Source organism: Pangasianodon hypophthalmus, chromosome 2, assembly GCF_027358585.1.
Source record: "Pangasianodon hypophthalmus isolate fPanHyp1 chromosome 2, fPanHyp1.pri, whole genome shotgun sequence".
NCBI lineage: Eukaryota > Metazoa > Chordata > Actinopteri > Siluriformes > Pangasiidae > Pangasianodon > Pangasianodon hypophthalmus.
Window position 1 is genome coordinate 1,552,982 of NC_069711.1, and position 20,256 is coordinate 1,573,237.

General features: G+C 37.9%; 1 protein-coding gene across 1 annotated transcript in view; it reads right to left on the reverse strand.

The window, feature by feature from the left end:
- The window catches only part of oca2 (oculocutaneous albinism II), a 97,792-nt gene that overhangs the window by 41,432 nt on the left and 36,104 nt on the right, over nt 1–20,256 (reverse strand). Inside the window, exons 15-18 of the mRNA XM_034298272.2 lie at nt 17,480–17,612; nt 10,373–10,520; nt 7,224–7,281; nt 6,844–6,952 (exon numbers count right to left, since the gene is read on the reverse strand). Of these exons, the coding sequence (XP_034154163.2) occupies nt 6,844–6,952; nt 7,224–7,281; nt 10,373–10,520; nt 17,480–17,612 (448 nt within the window). The remainder of the gene's footprint in view (nt 1–6,843; nt 6,953–7,223; nt 7,282–10,372; nt 10,521–17,479; nt 17,613–20,256) is intronic.

A 20,256-nucleotide genomic window follows, 5' to 3' on the forward strand; every position in this document is an offset into this window, starting at 1 on the left:
AATATAAATCACTACTGTTCTATAACTGTATACTATAGAGTCATATTAAGGTGTAGCTTTGCTTAGTGTTGTGAGTTGTGATAGTTACTGTATATTAGCCGTGTTTAATATATGCGTTAGCCTCAGATATTAGCAACTTCATGCTAGGCATGTGTACTTCCCAGTTACCCAGCAACAGCTTTCTATATTCGTCTTCCTTTGTCAAAAGAATGAATTCACAAGTTTCATGCGAATGCTCTAGGAGAAGGAAGTTTCCAGTTGGCCTTGGAGTGCTTATTAAAAAAAATAATAATAAAATTCACAATAAGACGAAAAGTCACAAATGTTTGGAATAGCACTGCAGAAAAATAGTTGTAGCTAGTTGTAACTGCTTTTTATCTCTGTTTATTGATGAATTGCTAGTAAGATTTAGTTCTACAACAAGCACCAGTCAGTGAATATAAAAGCCTCTGTACTCTGCGTAATGATGCATTCAGGTAGTATATTTTTAAAAAAATAAATAAATAATTTACAAACAGGATAAAAAAGGTGCTTTTGCACAGCGCTGTTACCCACGGCACCCTGCTATAGGTGGAGGCGGTTGGAACCGGTGTAATAAGGTACTGTAGAGAATGACAGAAAGCCAGAAAGCTCTTCAATTAAAAGCCGGATGAGGAGCTGAAGTCGCTGCACAGAGGCTCATTCATCAAACGCAAAACAAGTGTATCGTCCCGGGCCTGTGGGCGAGCTGTAAACACAGTCTCGTCAAGCTCGGGCTCAGGTACCTAATCCCGGATGGTGATGGCTGAAATGCTGAAATGTACTGCTGCACTCAATCATCGCATTCTTTCCATGGCACGCACAATGAATCACGTTTAGACCGGACTTAAAGTGAAAAGGAAATGTACTGTAGCTAATGTCAGACGAATTAAATGAGCAGTGTTTAACATGTACAGTGTGTTTCTAGACATTACGACTACACTGATTTTCTGCTTTAAAGTGATTTTGCATGAGCGAGAGACTGCGCTCACTTTTTAATCAGCAATTTATAGCTGCAGTGGTGGCTCAGGAACACTTCCTATGAAGGGCATGTCTATAATCATCTATAACACATTCATAACATGAAGTCTGAGTCAAATGAGACTTTTTTTTTAAATAATAAAATTTAGAATATTACATTTTGCACAATTGTAATAAGCCTGAATTACTGTGTACTGTATGTATTAATAGAGATATAACAAACAGTTGACTTACTGCAGTTATTAACAGACATAGAGCCATGAAGAACAGACTATTCAAACTGTTTCTTTTGTCTTATGAATGCTACCTATAATACATCATGTTAACAATTCAGACTGCATAGCACACACTGATATAAAGTCTAATGCATTTTCATAAATATAACAATGTTTATAATGCCTTATGAATGCATTATGAATTGTTATTTACTATTCAAGCTGAAACTGAGTTTCTTTGCTGTTAATAATGTAATGCTTTAAACACTGCTTATAAGGCATTATGTAAACCATTCATAAAGCATAATAAAGATAGCTATAAAGTGTAATGCATTAATAATTATAACATTTATAATGCCTTATGAACGCATTATGAATTGTTGACATAGTACACTATTTATAATGAAAGTTTTTTTCTTTCATAATGCATAATAAATATTCCTATAAGGCATAATTCATTTTTATAAATAGTTATAACAGCATGGATTATAACAGTGTGCATTATGACATGATAAACATGTTAATAGTTCATAAGCAGCACTTACTGGGAATGTCAGCATGAACACCTGCATTATGACACTGCGACATGGTGACGGTTTAAACAGTGAAGGTTATGTATATTATCTGTAGCTCTTTTAGAGATGTTTATGAATGGTTATGATACGCTTATGATTATACTTATGACACTGTAATGGCACCATCGTGAGTTCTGTATATTTTCTCAAAAATAGAGTAAGTCTAGTTTTAATATTTATGTCACATGATCATCATGGCAACACTCTGATATACCGGAAATTCACTTAGCTGCAAAGTCAAGTGTCATGTCATGTTATGTTTAACATACGTCAGTCTGGGGAATGCTATAACACTACCTTATGTCAACAAAAACAATTGACATTACTTCCCTTGGGTGCCATCTTGACATCAAATCTGACAAAAACAGGCTGGATTATAGCTGATTATCGCTTTATAAAGGTTTTTGGGTGTTTATACATTTGCCATGTAGCCCTATGAACACTATCCTTCAGTGTTACAGCAGCATCTAAAACAAATGCAGCAAGGAAACAACTCATTAATCATGTGGCTCTGAACCATGGGAAGTACTCACAGGGAAAAGATTTCGCTACCCTGTGCATTGATTTCCTGTTTTTGTTACTCCACATTGCAGTGTGTGTTCTGTCTCGAGGTTCGGTATAAAGATGTGGATTATATTTAGTCTTCCAGAATTCAACCTGCTCTGAACGGCCAGCAGCCTGCTGACCCTATTTTCGACTTTAAGTCTGGGTGTAGACTGAATCCTAACACCACATTTCCAGGAGGCCAAGTTTTTCCATTTATTTTGAGTGATTTTATTTTCCCCAAACAGCACCAAATAGTGCCACAGTTCCAAAAAGCATCCAAAGGCTATTAAATACTGTAAATTACATTACATATGTGGAGTTAACTGTAGTGGAGTAAACTGTAGTGGAGTAAAGTAAAGTGTAGTAGAGTAAGGTGAAAAAAAGTGTAGTGGAGTAAAGTTAAGTGGACTGAAGTGGAGTAAAGTGTAGTGGAGTGTGGTCGAGTATAGTATAGTTGAGTAAAGTGAAGTGTAGTGGAGTAAAGTTAATTGTAGTGGAGTAAAGTGAAGTGTAGTGGAGTAAAGTGAAGTATAGTGGAGTAAAGTGAAGTGGAGTAAAGTGAAGTGTAGTGGAGTAAAGTGAAGTGGAGAAAAGTGTAGTGGAGTAAAGTGAAGTGTAGTGGAGTAAAGTGAAGTGTAGTGGAGTAAAGTGAAGTGGAGAAAAGTGTAGTGGAGTAAAGTTAAGTGTAGTGGAGTAAAGTGAAGTGTAGTGGAGTAAAGTGAAGTGTAGTGGAGTAAAGTGAAGTGGAGAAAAGTGTAGTGGAGTAAAGTTAAGTGTAGTGGAGTAAAGTAAAGTGTAGTGGAGTAAAGTGAAGTGTAGTGGAGTAAAGTGAAGTGTAGTGGAGTAAAGTGAAGTGTAGTGGAGTAAAGTGAAGTGGAGTAAAGTTAATTGTAGTGGAGTAAAGTGAAGTGGAGAAAAGTGTAGTGGAGTAAAGTGAAGTGAAGTGGACTATTGTGTAGTAAAGTGAAGTTTAGTAAAATGAAGTAGAGTAAAGTGTAGTGAAGTTTAGTAAAGTGAAGTGGAGTACAGTGTAGTGGAGTTTAGTAAAGTGAAGTGGAGTACAGTGTAGTGGAGTTTAGTAAAGTGTAGTGGAGTACAGTGTAGTGAAGTGGAGTACAGTGTAGTGGAGTTTAGTAAAGTGAAGTGGAGTACAGTGTAGTGGAGAAAAGTGTAGTGGAGTTTAGTAAAGTGAAGTGGAGTACAGTGTAGTGAAGTTTAGTAAAGTGAAGTGGAGTACAGTGTAGTGAAGTTTAGTAAAGTGAAGTGGAGTACAGTGTAGTGGAGTTTAGTAAAGTGTAGTGGAGTACAGTGTAGTGAAGTTTAGTAAAGTGAAGTGGAGTACAGTGTAGTGGAGTTTAGTAAAGTGTAGTGGAGTACAGTGTAGTGGAGTTTAGTAAAGTGTAGTGGAGTACAGTGTAGTGGAGTTTAGTAAAGTGAAGTGGAGTACAGTGTAGTGAAGTTTAGTAAAGTGAAGTGGAGTACAGTGTAGTGGAGTTTAGTAAAGTGTAGTGGAGTACAGTGTAGTGGAGTTTAGTAAAGTGTAGTGGAGTACAGTGTAGTGAAGTTTAGTAAAGTGAAGTGGAGTACAGTGTAGTGAAGTTTAGTAAAGTGAAGTGGAGTACAGTGTAGTGAAGTTTAGTAAAGTGAAGTGGAGTACAGTGTAGTGGAGTTTAGTAAAGTGTAGTGGAGTACAGTGTAGTGAAGTTTAGTAAAGTGAAGTGGAGTACAGTGTAGTGAAGTTTAGTAAAGTGAAGTGGAGTACAGTGTAGTGAAGTTTAGTAAAGTGAAGTGGAGTACAGTGTAGTGGAGTTTAGTAAAGTGAAGTGGAGTACAGTGTAGTGGAGTTTAGTAAAGTGTAGTGGAGTACAGTGTAGTGAAGTTTAGTAAAGTGAAGTGGAGTACAGTGTAGTGAAGTTTAGTAAAGTGAAGTGGAGTACAGTGTAGTGGAGTTTAGTAAAGTGTAGTGGAGTACAGTGTAGTGAAGTTTAGTAAAGTGAAGTGGAGTACAGTGTAGTGAAGTTTAGTAAAGTGTAGTGGAGTACAGTGTAGTGGAGTTTAGTAAAGTGTAGTGGAGTACAGTGTAGTGGAGTTTAGTAAAGTGAAGTGGAGTACAGTGTAGTGAAGTTTAGTAAAGTGAAGTGGAGTACAGTGTAGTGGAGTTTAGTAAAGTGTAGTGGAGTACAGTGTAGTGAAGTTTAGTAAAGTGAAGTGGAGTACAGTGTAGTGGAGTTTAGTAAAGTGTAGTGGAGTACAGTGTAGTGAAGTTTAGTAAAGTGAAGTGGAGTACAGTGTAGTGAAGTTTAGTAAAGTGAAGTGGAGTACAGTGTAGTGGAGTTTAGTAAAGTGAAGTGGAGTACAGTGTAGTGGAGTTTAGTAAAGTGTAGTGGAGTAAAGTGTAGTGAAGTTTAGTAAAGTGAAGTGGAGTACAGTGTAGTGAAGTTTAGTAAAGTGTAGTGGAGTACAGTGTAGTGGAGTTTAGTAAAGTGAAGTGGAGTACAGTGTAGTGGAGTATAGTAAAGTGTAGTGGAGTACAGTGTAGTGGAGTTTAGTAAAGTGTAGTGGAGTACAGTGTAGTGGAGTTTAGTAAAGTGAAGTGGAGTACAGTGTAGTGAAGTTTAGTAAAGTGAAGTGGAGTACAGTGTAGTGAAGTTTAGTAAAGTGAAGTGGAGTACAGTGTAGTGGAGTTTAGTAAAGTGTAGTGGAGTACAGTGTAGTGGAGTTTAGTAAAGTGAAGTGGAGTACAGTGTAGTGAAGTTTAGTAAAGTGTAGTGGAGTACAGTGTAGTGGAGTTTAGTAAAGTGTAGTGGAGTACAGTGTAGTGGAGTTTAGTAAAGTGAAGTGGAGTACAGTGTAGTGAAGTTTAGTAAAGTGAAGTGGAGTACAGTGTAGTGAAGTTTAGTAAAGTGTAGTGGAGTACAGTGTAGTGGAGTTTAGTAAAGTGAAGTGGAGTACAGTGTAGTGGAGTTTAGTAAAGTGAAGTGGAGTACAGTGTAGTGGAGTTTAGTAAAGTGAAGTGGAGTACAGTGTAGTGAAGTTTAGTAAAGTGAAGTGGAGTACAGTGTAGTGAAGTTTAGTAAAGTGAAGTGGAGTACAGTGTAGTGAAGTTTAGTAAAGTGAAGTGGAGTACAGTGTAGTGGAGTTTAGTAAAGTGAAGTGGAGTACAGTGTAGTGGAGTTTAGTAAAGTGTAGTGGAGTAAAGTGTAGTGAAGTTTAGTAAAGTGAAGTGGAGTACAGTGTAGTGAAGTTTAGTAAAGTGTAGTGGAGTACAGTGTAGTGGAGTTTAGTAAAGTGAAGTGGAGTACAGTGTAGTGGAGTTTAGTAAAGTGTAGTGGAGTACAGTGTAGTGGAGTTTAGTAAAGTGTAGTGGAGTACAGTGTAGTGAAGTTTAGTAAAGTGAAGTGGAGTACAGTGTAGTGGAGTTTAGTAAAGTGAAGTGGAGTACAGTGTAGTGGAGTATAGTAAAGTGTAGTGGAGTACAGTGTAGTGGAGTTTAGTAAAGTGTAGTGGAGTACAGTGTAGTGAAGTTTAGTAAAGTGTAGTGGAGTACAGTGTAGTGGAGTACAGTGTAGTGGAGTTTAGTAAAGTGTAGTGGAGTACAGTGTAGTGGAGTTTAGTAAAGTGAAGTGGAGTACAGTGTAGTGGAGTTTAGTAAAGTGAAGTGGAGTACAGTGTAGTGGAGTTTAGTAAAGTGAAGTGGAGTACAGTGTAGTGGAGTTTAGTAAAGTGTAGTGGAGTACAGTGTAGTGGAGTTTAGTAAAGTTTAGTGGAGTACAGTGTAGTGAAGTGTAATAAAGATCTGCATGTAGTTCACACACGTAATGCATGTAGCGCCAGTTTTTCTTGAGCAGAAGCGTCAGTTACGGGGTTTTTCCAGTATTAGATTACTGCCTTTAAACACAAACAGCTGCCTCTAAAAATCAGGGATAGAAAATGAGGACTGCAGAGGGAACTGGAGTTGCGTAACCCGCTGCTTTTTCCCTGTGTAAATATCGACATAACTTTTGAACTTTACTGAATTCGGCTTAAGGTATTTTTCCTCATGTTGTCTCTGGGAGTTTTTTCTTGCCACTCTTTGTTCCTCGATCTAAATCTGCATGCAGATTTCTGTAAAGTTTCTTTGTGACAATGTGTGTTAAAAGCATTATATAATTTATAAAGCAGTATAGAATTCAACATTAATGACTAATCTGAAGACACCATAAATTCAAACCTTGAGAGGAACAAAATTAAGGCCTTCTGTTGTCCCAGCCAAATATTTGTTGAATGCCTTACCGCTTCCATGGTGGAGTGTTTTATTGTATTTTAGGCCCAGCTGCAAATAATTACTTTGTCAACAGATGGCTTGAAATATGCACAAATTAACTTCTATGCTAATACTGCTCTCTTAATTAGAATCGCTCTCAAGGCATGTTATAAAAGGAGCAGAATAATTGTGCAGCACTTCCTCCTTAAATGCATTCAATTGGTACGTGTCTATACTGGAAGTGGAAACGGTTAATAATTCTCACCAAGCTCCAGATGAATCCCAGCTACAAAGGAGTTCAGGAAGAACATGAAGATGACTATGCAGAGCACCGACACACACTTCACCAGCAGGACTTTATCTGTGATTCTGTGCTGTACAAAAAAAAAAAAAAAAAAAAAAAAAAGCAAAGCGAATCAGTGAAGGAGGAGAGAGATACAGTAGACTGGCCTCTCTCCGACACCAATTATGTTCTCTCAGCCATAATCAGAGAAATTAGTGCTCCTTCTCTTCAATATGACAATAACACCAGAACAGGAAAGGAACTGTCAAGTGGGGTTACACCAGGAACCATGTGGGCAGGAAGAACATTATCATTGTGATTCATTTAAATCTCTTTTTTATTATAATCATTTTCATCTTTACCGTTTTCTGTAGCTCCTGGATGTTGCTCTCCCAGTTTTTGTCCTCTTGGGATATTTGCCTAAGAGGGATAGAAATGTCTAAATGTGCAATCACGCTATATTGGAACACAGTTATGTGGAGGAATTACAGAATTAAGCTTCATTTAAACAGGATTCTTTCACAGTATGTCTGGCTTTAGTCCATTCCAATCAAAAATATTTCAACAAACGGCATCACTTTTATGGCTTATTGAAATAACCCAAGGTGGAGGGTAAAAGAAAAAAATAAAACAAAGACAAAAAGAAGACCAAAAACAAACCACACATCTTGTCCTCTATTTTTGAAGATATTCCTGCGTTGAGAATATTAGTGACTGTTACAAAGCGCTGACACTGGAGACTCCTTCCATAAATGTTAAATAAATGTCTCCAGGAAACTTCACCATATCAACAAGTACACGTTATTTCTTTGGATTTGCTTTTGGATTTGATTATTACCTTAACACCTTACTTAAAATAGTGTTCATATGGCTACATAACAACTACATAAACCTTCATAAAGGATTATTCTAAAAAGCGTCAGCTGACATAGAGAGCTCTTCGAGTTTGATGTGAAGTTGACGTAACACCCCAATCAAATGAGACATTTTTGTTTAACATAAGGTTGTGTTATGACAATTTCATGGCTACATAAGTGTGTCATAACAAATAGTTTAGTGTGCTTCAATGTTTCTTCAACTCCATCTTCAGTGCAAACTGACTGATTTAACCTTTATCATTAGGGTAACTACATCTTACTACAAGGTAGAGTTCATACAGTGACATGACACCTACATAAGCCCTTCACGACAACTGACATAAGCCAGCATACATATAACGGTGGAGTCAGATAATGTTATAATGGTGGATCAGTCATATAATGGTGATGTTGTGACATAATTCGACAAGCGAGGGTTCAGTGATGATGCTCTGCTGTGTAGGCAGTTACGCAGTTAAGTTTTATACAGTGACTCTTAAGACACTGTAATAACAGAGTTATGAACTTTTTCTCTTATTCTAAAAAGGGAGTTTGGCTTTGATACTCAGTGTGACTCTTACATTATGGTGTGATTTTCATGACACAACCTCACGCCAGCAAAACTCTATGTCACTTCATTAACTTGTTATAACAACTTTACATCAAAATGATTGATATTGGAATAAGTCTTTTTTTATGTTTGTTAGTTTATGTCAGTTGTCATGACGGGCTTATGCAGGTGTCATGTAGTCCTATGAACACTATTGTATTCATAGGTAGTTATTGTATTCTACTGTATTCTATTGTAGTCCTGTGAACACACTTTGAGAAAGATGTTGTGCTAATGATTGAGTTAAAACAGCAAGCAGTTAAACACATCCCATTGGATGAAAAAAATTTATCCTGTCTTAATAGTACTTCAGATGTTTATAATCCTATAAGTACTACGTATGTGCGTTCTGCTTAATTTTAATTATTTGAATATCCATAACAGTTAATTAATGCATATTCAGTTAAATGTTAGAAGAGCTGTTAACTATTAGCAACAACTTTTGCTCAGCAGTTAAATGCCTTATTGACCTTCGTTAAACCTGGCCTGGTAAAATTTGATCCTGAAATTGATCATCTCATAACGGCTTAATGGTGGAACCGAGGTTAATTATCCCACAATTACACTTTCATATTGAACTACTTCAAACAAATGGCTTCATAAGCGCTTCTTAAAATAGTCTGTTCTGAAATTGGAGTATTAAGGGTCGCTATACGGTCATGTACAATCAAAGTACCCTGACATATCCCGGACTAAAAAATGGCATAAAATTGGTTCAGTCCTTCAAGTGAAATTGCAACAGCCCCTGATTACAATGACAACCCAAAGTGAGGAGACCGGACTCACACCGGAGTCGGTGTGATTTAAACTCAGTGGGATTCACGCCCTCGTACCTGATTATTGAGTATTTCCATTGGAGACCTGGGGTTAGTCGCAGATTGTGCTGCTCGGTGGTGTGTGAGCAACTGACGCATAGATCAGAGGCTTCGTCTGATCCATTGGTTATGTACGGTACTGGACAATGACCAGGACTCTAAGGCTGTATTTACATCGTGGGCCTTGAAGCATAATATTTTGACACCGATCTGATTTCTTGTCTCACCTCGTTATATAACACATAAGACCAGACCCATATCCAATTCCCGTGTTTATATCGTGCCAGAATGCACTCAGCTGAAAAGAGCTGAGGATCCATATAACCTCCTACCGTAGAAGAGATCATTTTCATCGAGTTTCTTCAAAATATGTTAACAGGTCATCAAAACATCATGGGAGTCATAATGGAGGAGTAAAAGACACCCCACTGCTGCTCTGTCAAACACCACATTACTTCTGCCGACATCAATCTCAAGGGTAATGCAGTCGAGGCTGAGAAGTCAGGAGTGGTGGAATGGAGACAACGCCTTTGGTTATGGGGTAAAATTTTCAAATGAATAGAGAAACTAGAGCTGTAGGAGTCCAGTCTGGTCTCGAGACGATTTCTGCATTGACTTGGACTTGTCTCAGACTTGTTGGAATTTGTACTTGGGCACTGGGCTTGCTAAATATGGACCAAGAGTTTATAAAATAATGTTTGTGTTGTCTTTTCTTTTCACACTTGACAAGACGTAATTTCTTCTACATGAAAACAGCCTATTTACAGACACAACACACAAATGAAGCCGGATAGTCAAGGCTTGGCCTCGAAAAGGTTTTGATGGCTTTCTGTCTTGATCTTGACTCGGTCCTACTTTCATTTGGACTTGATCTTGACTTGGCCTTGACCCCCTTAAGACTCAGTCGTGACTCTGGTCTTGGACTTGCTTTGATCTTGATAATGGCGGTCTTGACTACAGTCCAAATGGCCAGAATGACCAGATATCAGATATGTTTCTGATTTAGAAACTCATTTGAATGTGAACCCTACATGAAAAAATCTGATCGGAGCTTTTTATGTAACAATATCCAATCTGTGTCAGAAATCCAAATGAATTGGAATTGGTTGGCAACATAAATGTAGCCCATGAGCTTTTTCTCCACAGCGAATTTTTAATTTGTTATTCATTCATTCTGGGAAGTATTTGCCATTGGTGTGTGTGTGTGTGTGTGTGTGTGTGTGTAGTACCTCTGGAAGGTCCGGAGCTTCTTGCGCAGGAGGCTCTCCAGGTTGAGAACCTTCTGCATGAGAAGACACTTGACAGCAGTCTCCTCTCGGCTGGCGGGGTTGATCCGCTGTGCTGTCTGTCTCCACACCAGAATCTCGTGCTTCAGCTCTGCAGACAAGAACAAACCAACAGAAAATTTCATTTTCATCCACGCCTAAAATGAGTAGCACTCCTCTGGAAATATGCTTATGGGAAAATGCGGAGTTGCCTCGCACGGGTGACATTTTATTCTTTAACACAATAAAGATAGTAGGAAATAAAGTTCCCTCTATGGTTTTGATTCATTTATGGGGTTGAGAGCGCTCTTCTCTCACTGTGTACTCAATCAGCTTTTATATATTTATGCGCATCCTGTATGCTCAAAGCCTTTTTAAAGCTTTTTTACATATTTATTTCTGGTATGATATTGAATGCAGGAGCAGTGGGAAGCTGGTGATGGCGAAGTGGACGCTGTGAGCATGGGTCCATCTACTCCGCAGCAAACACTGATGATATTGGATGTGTAAAAGTCACTTTCATCATGAGGATCAGACTGGATCTCCATCAGCAGAGCCTTATTCTGTCTGCTGGTGCTGTTATTGAGAGAACTCAGACTACTGAGAGCACTTTGGCTGAATACAGGATTCTGACTGGTAACAAGCTTGATTCATTTTCTATAACAGCAGCTTTGAGTGGAGCTTATATTAATATCTATTTATATAAATTTATTTTTTATCAATATACAGTATTAAATCGCTCGTTTCTATAGTAAAATAATCAACTTCGGAGTGGTAACAGTAAATCCGCCTCGCTGATTATTTTCCTATAACAGCACACCACATTGTGTATTATTCCTTAGTTAATTGACACACAGTTCAGTTGAAATGTCTCAAAGAGGAACAATATTAGCCAGGCGGTTCTGGCAGCGGGAGTTTGGTACCATGGAAGCTGGCACCGCGGGGTCTCTCAGCTTTATAGATTTGAAATTGGACTGGCATGGAGAAGCCACCAGCATGTGTCGTGATGGTCTTCCAGATCGGACAAACAGGCAGAGGACTGGTGAGATGTGTACCTCCTGTTGTCCTGAATCATTGCGCTCTGCTTCTCCAATATACAGGCTGATAGTGTTTGCCCTGAACCCAATAACCTCATACAGGCAGAATAAAATAGGAATTGTGAACGGCAGACACTGTACAGGAAGACTCACGGAGAGAAAATGCTCGCCTTTCTTCCTTTTAAAGCAGAAATTCTTCTATTTATTGGGCAATGATGGCTAATAGATGCTGATTTACCGAGATCCAAAATAATGAGGCTAATTTGCATGTGCAGTCTGATAAATTGCATGAGTTGCAGGTGATTTTCACCGAATAGTTACATAAATTGTGCAACAGGCAAAGATGGTCAAAAGAAAACCATTTAAAAACAGTTTTTATGTCCTAATTCACAGAACATAATCACATGTCAACTATAACGGCAATGAAAAGGAATGGGGAATGTCAGAAAATGTAAAATACAATATGATTTTTTTTAAGTGTATACACACGAGAGTGTCTCTGTTCATACCATAAAAACGGTTTGATTCGTGTTTAACTAGCTACCTTTAGATGTAATAGCTTTTGATTTAATGTCGCTGCTACTGTTAGATATTAAAAACAAATAAAACAGAAAGGCCACGCCTACAAGAAAGAAACTACAGGCGATAGTGTGAACATGGGGATAAGCAACAAAAAATGTTTCTTTTCGTGATTGATAACAGCACTGAGTTCCCAGAGATCTACTGTACAGCAGTAAATACAAACTCCTTTGCGATTGTTCCGTAAAAGGTTCCCGAAAAAGGTTCCTGCAGTGAAAGTAATAACGTCTATCCTGCACACGTTTACAAAACCCAATCTCATGCCGGTCAACAGCGCATGAAAGATTTCTCTCAAACTCGAAATGTTCAAATCACCACGCATCAAAAATACCAGTGCCTCCAGGCCACTTTAATTACTTTTTCGAGCCCACTTTTGCGTCGAGTGCCTATCAGCGGGCTTCTAATGACATAATTCACTTGATGTAAATGTACATGCATGTAAATTACCATCACTGAAATGATTTCTAAAATGAATTGCTTTAAATTGCAGCAGTGCCCACTGTGCAGCGAGCCCCAGAGTGACACGGAACAGAAACATCGCGACTCCAGAGAAAGGCTTTTGTGGCGCTTGTGGATGAATGCCAGCAGCGAGACCTTGAAGAGGAGAATTCAGAAAAATCTGTATTCCAAGAAGCACTGCTGCGTATAAAGAGGGTTATTGAAGAGGAACTATTATGTGAATAGTCTGTAATCTTCATTCCATTGTATTACTCTCAGGTGTGCTGAGGAGGGCTCAGGTGTGGAATGAGATTGGAGAGAAAATGGAGAAGGTGCAACCGTGATGAAGTGTCTGGTGGAAGGACAGCTGCTTATGAGGACAGTGTCTGAGATCTGGAGGAGAGCCCAAGCTCTGGGATCTGAACTTTGGCCACCATGTACGCCATCTGAGGCTTCAGAACACTTGGTTCTGGGTGTTTTCTGGTTCTGAGTTTACAGGACTTTTCTAAAACTTGCTTCTCCTAAACATGGTTCTGAGTTTCTGGGTCTTCTCTGGTAATTACTTCTAGATGTTTCGTGATGTTCTCCATCACTTGGTTCTGGATAAATATGGTTCCTGATTTTCTGGGTCTTCTCTGGTAATTACTTCTAGATGTTTCATGATGTTCTCCATCACTTGGTTGTGGATAAACATGGTTCCTGATTTTCTGGGCTTTTTCTGACACTTGGTTCTGGATGAATGTGATTCTGAGTTTCTGGGTCTTCTCTGGTAATTAGTTCTGGATATTCCTGGATGTTTTCCATCACTTGGTTCTGGATAAACATGGTTCTGAGTTTCTGGGTCTTCTCTGGTAATTACTTCTAGATGTTTCGTGATGTTCTCCATCACTTGGTTGTGGATAAACATGGTTCCTGATTTTCTGGGCTTTTTCTGACACTTGGTTCTGGATGAATGTGATTCTGAGTTTCTGGGTCTTCTCTGGTAATTAGTTCTGGATATTCCTGGATGTTTTCCATCACTTGGTTCTGGATAAACATGGTTCTGAGTTTCTGGGTCTTCTCTGGTAATTACTTCTAGATGTTTCGTGATGTTCTCCATCACTTGGTTCTGGATAAACATGGTTCCAAGTTTGTGTTTTTTCTGGATAAACATGGTTATAAATTTTTGGGTCGTTTTGATCACATGGTTCTGAGTATCTGGAGTTTTTTCTGGTTCCTGAGTTTCTGGGTCTTTCCTGACACTTGGTTCTGGATGAATGTGATTCTGAGTTTCTGGGACTTTTTTGACAATTGGAAACATAACTCCTCTCTCATGTATACCTTTTCTTTACAGGAGGAAGCATCGAGCTAACAAAAACATTGCCATTATTTTATTAATCTGACCAATCAAAATAGTGAGTTAAAAAGCACGACAAAAATATTAGATTACATTCCACACACACGTTACGATCTCATGACCTCAATTTAGTATCTCAGGCCTTCATTAAGTTGTGTTCGCTGGTAACTGTTGAAGCATGATATTAAAATAAATAAATAAAATGCAAAATAACAGGATGTGTGTGGACTTTAAATAATACATGTAGAATGATTTTGTTAAATGAAACCAGTGATTAATGTGATAATTACAATAGGATTATTCATGCAGTAATATATGAACATATATTTATTTCAAAGCGCACCATCTTCTCGTTCATATATCGTCATATTAGTTTTTTTAGTATTTATTTTTAAATAGTCTCTTGCATTTATGTTACATAATATTACATTTGAAAGCAAAGGAAAATACAATTTTCTTCTTCACTCTGCATTTTTTAACTCAGGTTTAAAGGTGAGTGTTTGTATATAAAGGTAGAAGTCTAGACAATATTAAGAAACTTAATATTACATCTCTGATGCTTCTACTAAAAAAAAAATTCTGCCAATCTCGGAGGCGTGAACCACATGCAGGAGATTTTAATAATCTGAATGTGAAGCTCAGAAACTCCATTTAAGCAGCTGCGTAACCCGACTCTGAATACCAGGAACTTTCCCCACGTAACTACTGATGTAACTTTTAGAGTAAAGTTGCTTTTTCTTTTTCTCCAAAATCTCACAAATCATTCATAAAATAGGAGATACACAATAACTTGATGCTGACTTACTTGGATCAGCAAACAACAGCAAAAAAATTCTAATTCAATTTTTTTATATGTCAGAAAACAATTTTATAATGTTGTAGATTTTATGAATTATTATATCACTGTTTAATTTGTGCATACTGTTCTCAATGAAATGCTTTGATCTTAATTCTCACCTGGTGCAAACACACACACACACACACACACACAGAACTAAAGCTTTCAGGTAAATCACACACTGGATCTGCGTACTGTTTATTCATGCTTATTAATGAGCTGTGTATGCATTATGCAGTCAGTCTTTTGGACAACGCATCTTTGGAGCCTTTTAAGAGGTCAGCGTTCAAAGAACAAACATGTTTGATGTTGAAGAGACTTAAGAATGAGTGGATAATTAAAACTGCACCTTTTCTTTCAGGGTTTTGTGATTGCATGCAGAACAACTGACAGATGTGTGTGTGATTTATGAATTAAACATATTTGTGTGTTCAAGGACATGCTATAAAATCTGAGACCGAGCTCGTGTCGCTTGCAATCTTCTAAAATGGTAAAAAAAAAAAAAAAAAAAAAGAAGAAAAGAAAAACTCTAAACTGTAACGTTAAATAAAAAAAAAACCAACATTGTTATTTTCTTCTTTTATTTCACTACTTTGATTTATTATTTAAGCCAACATACCTTATATTTTTAAAAGTACTGGCTTAACAAAAGGAGGAACCTTTAAGGGTTGTTCCTCTGGGATAATGCTTAACAGAAACCTACAACAAAGTAAACCCTTTTTTGGAAGCTAAGAACCCTTAATTATGCAATGAACCTTTGAAGAACCCTTAAAGAACCATTTTTTCTCTAAGAGTGTACCAAGTAGTAAGATAGCTAAATGTTAAATTCCTGCCAGGTTTGATGTATTAAGAAGAAATTAATGAGCAATAATTTGGAGTTACCAGTTAATACACACACACACATTCTTAGAAAAGAAAGGTTCTTCAAGATTCATTGGTTCTACTTGGAGCCATTTTAGGTAGAAAAACACTTCAAGCTTGAAGGATTTCCCCAGAGGGACAACCAAAGCGGCAAATCAAATTTGAGTGGATGCCATAGTGTTAAATTAAACCAAATTTGGTGGTTTAGATGCTACTGAAAAACTCCGTCTCGGACAAGGTTGCAGATCGGGATGCAGAGCCTAGATAATCCACTTAAGCAGGTGCGTAACCCAACTCTGAACACGAGGAACTTTCCCCACTGAAATACTGACATAACCTTTGGACTTCAGTTGCTGAATCTGAGTTCACTGTGAACAACAATTTCTCTTTCTCCAAAATATCACAGCTTTGGATTGGTCTACTGTTGGAATTTGAACAATTTAGCATGAAGATATAGATACAAGAAGAAGAAGAACCAAAGAACACTTCAAGGTTTTAAGTGTTTCCCTATCATAAACTGTTTCAGATCGAACCGTGGTCTGGAAGCTAATAACCCTTAATAATCCAATGAACCCTTAAAGAACCCTTGAAGAACCCTTTGTTGTGTATTACATGGATCTGTGTGAGGTATAAACTCCAAATTAGTGATCGTTATTACCTGTCAGGTGTTGGTTTTGTGTTGTCGAGTGCTATAGATTTTATGAGCGTTTTAAAGCATGAAGTTCTTGCACCTTTAACCTACATACAGATTTGTGAATGTAATATCAGCGAGACACAAATGGCCTCCAATTGTAGACTCAGACAAACCGTAAACACCGCAGCACGTCCATGCTTTGTGCCTCGTAGGACACGTGGACTTCACCTACGACAGGATTTATAGATTTAATAGAGCAGTGTTAGAGTCGGAACAGGATCGTCTGATAAGGCTAAAGGGAATATTGGAGGAAAGTGTCGGAAATGAGATAATAATAATAAAATAAAAAGTGGTATATCATTTGGTAAAGGGCCCTTCAGTAAAAATGGGATGAGTATGCAGCAGAAAAAGTACAGGCACCAGTTTAATGGTATATTTATGAGGTCATCATCGTGAGCCACATCTGGTGAGAGATCACACTGTATTTCAGCGTGACACTGAGGCAGTGGCAGGAGCTTTAACGGGAATTTGAATGGGATGAATTAATATAGTATTATATGTGACACAGTGACACTCTCACCACCTGATCCTCCAAGTGTGTGAAAGACTTAAACTTATGCTAAAGCCACAGATCTGTATTTGAGGATAAATACAGCTTTAAAAAAGTGTATGATTTGATTGATTACCTCATTTTGGACACCGATTCTGATATATTGGGGTGTAATGCAATGCCACACTCCGTATCTGTATTTGGATTTAAATGTAAAAGTGGGTGTGGCCTAAACCAGAAGTCCCTGAAAAACTGGAAAAATCATCTCTAAGACACTTTCTCAGCACTTTCGCAGTTTATTACAATTATTCAGGGGCGGGGCTTTGTATAAGCTCAATTCATGATGTCAGAAGCACATATGATGTGCAAATTATATCCACAAAAAAAATGTGGTATACAATGTGGTACCCAAAGGTGTTTATCCACACAACATGAGTGCTAAGCTAGACAGCTAGCCAGGTTAGTTAACACTGATAATAAATGAAATCATGGTTGTTATGGCAACGTGAAATATATTTAGGTAGGTTTGGTTGCTCTTACATAAATGATAATGCTACTGAAATCCAACTCGTGCATATCAACTGGTGACAAATCCAAGCTAGCTGGCTAGCATTTAACTAGCCGGCTAGCTTTCTGGGATTCCCCGATGGCATGAGTGTGTTTCTAATTTGCATACTCATGCATATACATAGATTGTTGTGTTTGTTAATAAAATTACCATTTATCTCGGTACCATGTTTATGTACAGGTTATCACGTGTTTATCATGTTTATTTTATTCTCCAACTTCGCCACTCACCCACAATCTCGCTGGACTCTTTGTTGTAGAGTTTCTTATTCCAGTAGAGAATCCTCAGAAAGGGAAAGGAGGTCAGCAGCACCAGGCAGATGCCCAGGAACATGTAGCCTGTAAATGCAGCAAAATCCAGGCCCTGGGGAAAAGGAAAAGATGGCAGGAAGGACAGAATGAGTATAAATGCGTATAAGAAAACTCATCCGTTGTACGTTTTTTTAGAACATTCACAGGAAGAGGCCATTTTAACTGGTGTTGTATTAGACCAACCACAAACAAGGGCATCTCATTTACCGTCCACTACCTGCTTCAATCTAAACTTTTGAATTACTTATAAGAGAGGTACGTTTAGCATTTTTCTAATCCACTGACCATATCAGGCTGAGAGCCAATCAGATTGCAGCCTTCAAGATCCTGAATCTTCTAGCCAGAAAAGTGTACAAAATATAACAAGCTACTGACTAGTTTCTTTACAATGAAACAGTGGCATAGTCTCTGTCATGGATAACATTTACTTTGAATTCCGTATCATAAGACTGGCATAACCATGTCATAAACTGTTATTACAGTTATGTTCAGTTAAGTTCCATAGCTGTGTTATGTTACCGTTACCGATAATTGATGCCATGACAGTTTACATCAAGTTGTCCCTAGTTAGAATATGCTTTATGACAGATCTTATAATACATACTGTACATAAGTTATTTTAAACCATGGCAATGGAAAATACTGCTTTCTGATTGGCTGACCCCTCTAACATACCCCTCAAGGGTTTTCTGGTTCTACATAAAATCTTTAAGAGTTGCCTCAGAGGGGCAAAACCGAAGAAGCCTGAAGGATTCTATATTTAAGAAAGTAGATTAAGCAAAAAAAATGTATTCAGATATAAATCAATGCACCGTATCATGCCAAGCCCTTTACAAAACCTCTATTGACTTAGTGATAATATATGATAATAGATGATAATAGAATCATCATATGAAGCCATACGGGATTTCCATCATGTGTTTATTACAGTTGTTATGAAATGCTACAGTGTGTTGAAAAAAGCGTATGCTAACTAGTGCACAAAAATGAGCATGAACACATCGCTCATGAGCACGTTTATAAAAATACTTACAGGGAATCAGGAACAGCAGAGAATGAACGATAAGCACAATGATTTATGAATATGGAATATGGATTTATGAATGCTTTACATACGATGCCATTTGCGCAATTCTTCTTTGTCAATCAAATGCAACGTTCACTAACTGCATGCTGATTATTCTCTTTATTTGAGATCTCAGTGGTGTCTCCACCCACCTAATTACGTCATTAGGACATGGTTGCAATGATATCTCATTTATTTCTTTGTGAGAAAGGCTCAATAATGGATGCATAATGAATGACATTACAGCTTCATAGTTGCTGCATAGTTGTTCTGTGAAGTTTTTGGATCCTTTTCCCCAAATCAAAGACAAATTCGTCCTGGAAAACCTCGTACATGTAGATATGTAGATAAATTGTAGAAATCAAGGTATTTTCTTCTATTCAACAATGGGGGATGCAAACTTTTGCACTTACTGGAAATAATGGCATCCCTGCCTTAATTATTTCTAATAAACACAAAGAATTATGAGACGATCAAGTCGGACAATGAAGGAATTTGTTCAAAGTATGACAATGTTGATACTGAGAGACTCATTACAGCTGCATGAATTGCACAGGAGTAATAAACGTCTCAGGTCAGAATTGATGTGGTGAGGCTTTTAATGATTAATGTTTTTTTTATTTTCCACTTCGTGTCTCCCATGAGGTCACGTCCCTACAATTAAACCATACAGCGGAACAAATATGACAGCTAGTGAGCTAATATTTCCTGTATGAACATGCATAGATGCATAAAGGCTTCTGTCTTATTTATTTCTAATAGCGCTTCTATTTAAAAGTGATAAAGCTTTCATTTTCACTTTCGTCAATAGAGTTTATCACCCGATTCCCATCTGGATGGCACCAAATGAACCTGACAGAAACACACATTGCAGTACTGAAGATATTTTATGCTCTGATAAATGCACTGATTTCTATGCAGAGCATGACGTGCGCCACAAACACGAGCTGCAACTTCAATAAAAAGCAGCGAGCAGAAACCCAGGACTTATAGTTCTGCTCTGGAATTAATGTATAAGATAAGAAGAGGTGATGCAGGGGCAAAACAGATAGCAAAACAAGATAGCAAACAGAGCAAATCAGCTCTCTCAAGCATAATGCTAGCACATCGGGCTATAGATAAGACTTAAGAGACAATGCAGTCTTGTAAGTCCTTGAGAGAAGAAAGTTTTTGTAGAAAGAGGTTGCATTGTGCATCACTGAGTGTCAAGAAGAGGCTGAAAAACACGGAAGGAGAGAGAGAGAGAGAGAGAGAGAGAGAGAGAGAGAGCGTGGAAAACTGGTGTAGAGTGACCTCTACAGGAGACAGGGAGAGACTCTACAAGCAAGGAGAAGAAAATGACAATCACGTTACATCACGCTGTTAGAGATCACAATAAAATCTTGGCCAAACTCTATAACATACTGTGTGATAGCGTGTGTGTGTGTGTGTGTGTGTGTGTGTGTGTGTGTGTGTGATAGCGTGTGTGTTTGTGTGTGTTCTCCATGTCAGATTAAATGATGAAGATCTTCTAACGATAGACCTGCGTTTAAAGGAAATTACTACGTTCTGTTTACATCATCAATCAGCGTGATCCATAGATTTCCTCGTTCGGAAAACAGATTTGCTTAAACACAAATATTTTTCAACC